A 3968-nucleotide genomic window follows, 5' to 3' on the forward strand; every position below is an offset into this window, starting at 1 on the left:
GGTCCACGGGGCCGGGTGGGGCGTGGCCTCCGCTGAGCACCGCGGCGGTCGCGCCCCTTCGCCAGCCTCCCCGTTGGGCTCGGCGGGCACCCCGGTGCAGTGCGCAGCCGCGGTACCGAACCTGGGAACGACTGCCTGGGTGCGCGTCTACTTTCTCTTGTTAGCACCTGACCCACCGAGGCTCAGCGGCACCGAGTGCTACGCCTGCGTGGGCGTCCACCCCGAGGATTGCTCTCCTGACAAGTCCCGACGGGTCCAGTGTCACCAGGACCAGAGCGTCTGTTTCCAGGGCAATGGCCAAATGACCACCGGTGAGGGGCTGGAAGGGGGCATGGACCTGGGCAAGGGATGTGGAGGCGAGGCGGGTCCCAGGGCAGAGGCACAAGACAGGCCTGACAGGGAGACAGCCCCAGTCTGCGGGAGGAGGCGTGGCCCTGGCCGAAGGAGAAAGCACTGAAGTGAGTCTGAGGACTGAGTCGTGGCACTGGCCATGGCCTCTAGGGTGGAGGCTCAGGTGCAACTGCCTCTCTGGTTCTGATCCCTCCCCACTGCCCACCCCAGGCAATTTCTCAGTCCCTGTGTACATCCGAACCTGCCACCGGCCCTCCTGCACCACCATGGGCACCACCAGCCCCTGGACAGCCATTGACCTCCAGGGCGCCTGCTGTGAAGGGCATCTCTGCAACAGGGACTCCGTGACCCAGGCCTTCAACACCCCTACAGCTGCTGCTCCTCCCCGGGTGCCCCACATCATGACCCTGGCCCTCCTAGCCCCTCTTCTGGTCAGTTCTCTGGGAGGACCCCTCTGGCTCTCCATATAGTTCCCCCCACCCCGGGATGTTGGGCAGGGTACACCTCCTTCTCCTCACTGCTTCAGCCCCAGCTGGAAAATGATGTCAAAACAAGAGCAGCACCCCTGTCCCTCTGGCCATGACCATCCACCTCCCTCTCCCTCCTGCTTGCCTACCACCACCCTGCCCAGGGCTGGTTAGCCAGCCTGGAAGAAACTGGACCCAGTCACCAGCACCCCAAGAAACAGTCACACCTTGCCCCACCCGAGGAGCAGTTCTGACAATAGCCATTACTACACCAGGAACCTGTGACAGTTTCCCAGGCTCTTCCTCTAGAACCCAGTCACAGTGCTAGGAAGGATCCATGATGCTGTCTCAGTTAATATCATCAGCAGCCCCTCACAGTGGCTCATGGGAGTACCTGAAATCCCAGCTACTCTGGAGGCTGAGGCAGGAGGATCACAAGTTCTTGTTCAGCCTCATCAATTTAGCAAGATCTTGTCTCAAATAAAAATTTAAAAGGGCCAGGGATGTAGCTCAGAGCTAAAATGCCCCTGGGTTCAATCCCCAGTATTGAAAATTAAATTAAATGGCTGGGCATGGTGGTGCAAGCCTGTAATCCCAGCAGATCAGGAAGATGAGGCAGGAGGATTGCAAGTTCAAAGCCAGCCTCAGAAACTTAGCAACTTAGCAAGGCCCTACTAATCTTTCAGCAAATACTCACTAGGACCCTGACTTAAAATTTAAAAAATAAATAAAATAAAATAAAAAAGGCTGGGGATGTGGCTCAGTAGTTAAGCAGCCCTCAGTTCAATCCCTGGTACCAAAAAATAATAATAAAATTAATTAATTAAAATTTTTTAAAAAACTTTGTTGGCAGAGTTTGTAAAACTAACATATGAAATTAGAAATCTGAACAGTGATTATCCACGGGGATTAGTGACTAGAAGAGGGAATACAGAGGTTCCTGGGGACTCAGTCATTGTATTACTTGATCTGAGAATTTATTGAGCTGTCTGCTTATGATTTGAGCTCTTTCTATATGTACATTATTTTCCATAAAAGGTTTAAGAGATTTAAAAAGTTTTCTTGGGGGACTGGGGACATGGCTCAGTGTTAGAGTGCTTGCCTAATATGTGTGTGACCCTGGGTTCAATCCCCAGCATCATAGATAGATAGATAGATAGATAGATAGATAGATAGATAGATAAAAAGCTTTTTTGGTGCAGAAAAGGCAAATGAAGAAAGAGGCAAAGAGAAAAACAAAAAGCCTTTCTTAAAAATTATGTATTTAATTACAACTAAAGGAGCAAAGGGGTAAAGACTTCCAATAGTCAGTCATCTTCTCACATGAACTCTTAAATTTTAGGAAACACATTAAAGAAAAGAATGGGCCGGTCATAGTGCTGCAGGTCTGTAATCCCAGCTACTCGGGAGACTGATATAGGAGGATGGCAAGTTTAAAGCCAGCCTCAGCAATTTAACAAGGCCCTAAGTAACTCAGCAAGACCCTGCCTCAAAATAAAATATAAAAAGGGGCTGGGGGTGTGGCTCAGTGGTGAAGCAACTCTGGGTTCAATCCCCAGTACTAAAAACAAAAAAGAATTGACTAACAGATGCAGTGGTACCCAGGAGACTGCAATTTTGTTGTTTGTTTGTGTCAGGGATGGAACTCAGGGGCGCTTAACCACTGAGCCACATCCCCAGCCTCTTTTCATGTTTTATTTTGAGACAGGGTCTCATTGAGTAGGTCCTTGTTAAATTGCTGAGGCTGGGTTTGAACTCATGATCTTCCTGCCTTGGCTTCCTAAGCCACTGGGATTACAGGCGTACGCCACCATGCCTGGCTTGAGGATTGCAGGTTTAAGAACAGCCTGGGAAACTTCGTGAGATCCTTTCTCAAAATAAAAATTAAAAACAGCTGGGATGTAATGCCATGGTAAAGTACCCCAGGTCCAATCCCCAATACCAAAAAAAGAAAATAAAGAAAGGGATTGACTAAAAGATCCAGAAGATATGGTCTGCATTTTGTTGATTGGTTTTGAATTACCCAGGGAATGTTTAATATTTTATTATCTATATTCTGATTGAAGTTAAACTTGCATACCATTCATTTTTGTCTACCCCATTCACATACATGTCTTGTCATCTTAATTTGTGGTCATCTATAGCCATTTTTTGTACTACTCTTTCAGCAAATAATTACTGTTGTCTCATAATGTGCAGGAAATATTTAGTTTTGATGGAGCAAAGGAGACAGCAGAGAAAAAGCATGGATTCTATTGACAAAATTTTGATGTCTAGACACAAGGACCAACTAGGTATAGTGGTGCCTGCCTATACTTCTAGCCACTCAGGAGGCTGAGGCAGGAGGATCACAAGTTCAAGGTCATCCTCAGTAATTTACCGACACCCTGTCTCAAAATTTAAAAACATAATAATATGGGCTGGGGTTATAGCATGTGTGAAGCACTAGATTTGATTCTCAGAACCACATTAATCAATACGTTAGTTAATTAATTTAAGTATTGTGTCCATCTACAACTGAAAATATTTTTAAAATTCTTTTTAGTTGTTGATAGACCTTTATTTATTTATATGTGGTGCTGAGAATCGAACCCAGTGCCTCACACATGTCAGGCAAGCACTGTACTGCTGAGCTACAACTCCTGCCCCTACAACTGAAAATATTTTTTAAAAACATAGTAAAAAACAGGACTGGGAGGTAGCTCAGTGGTAAAAATTAAAAATAAAAATAAACAAACAAAAAACACCACAAGGGTCACTATCTCCTACAATCCTTATATAAAATAATAAAAGGAAAGAAGAAACGATATTAAAATAAATTAATAGATGAACATATACAAGAAAATATTTTTTAAAAAGGAAGGAAGGGGGAAGCCAAGGAAAAGAAATGTAGCTGCTACAGCTTGCATACCCATAACTGGTCTCAAGGACACCACTGATGTGTTTAATTTCCTTCTTCTATTATTCATCCCATGTTTCCTTTGCCCTCAGCTGGCTGGTGGTCTTTACTTAGTAAAATGACCCAAGAGTTCATTCCTAGAAGGTCTGTCCCCTCCAAATCTCATGCTGAATGCTAATTCCCAGTGCAATGTTTGGGGCCTTTGAGAGGCGATTAGGTCCTAAGGAGAACCTGAGGCCTTCTGATGATAG

The 3968-nt window shown here is 45.9% G+C and overlaps 1 protein-coding gene across 2 annotated transcripts in view; it reads left to right on the forward strand.

Moving 5' to 3' along the window:
- Positions 1 to 1333, forward strand: part of Lypd5 (LY6/PLAUR domain containing 5) — a 23111-nt gene extending 21778 nt beyond the window's left edge. For both annotated transcript variants that reach the window (XM_048790758.1, XM_015497109.2), the window contains exons 4-5: positions 165 to 311; positions 562 to 1333. In XM_048790758.1, coding sequence (XP_048646715.1) covers positions 165 to 311; positions 562 to 821 — 407 coding nt within the window. In that variant the 3' untranslated portion in view covers positions 822 to 1333. The remainder of the gene's footprint in view (positions 1 to 164; positions 312 to 561) is intronic.
- The last annotated feature ends 2635 nt before the right edge of the window (positions 1334 to 3968 follow it).

This window comes from Marmota marmota, unplaced genomic scaffold (assembly GCF_001458135.2).
Source record: "Marmota marmota marmota unplaced genomic scaffold, marMar, whole genome shotgun sequence".
In the NCBI taxonomy this organism is placed as follows: Eukaryota; Metazoa; Chordata; class Mammalia; order Rodentia; family Sciuridae; genus Marmota; species Marmota marmota.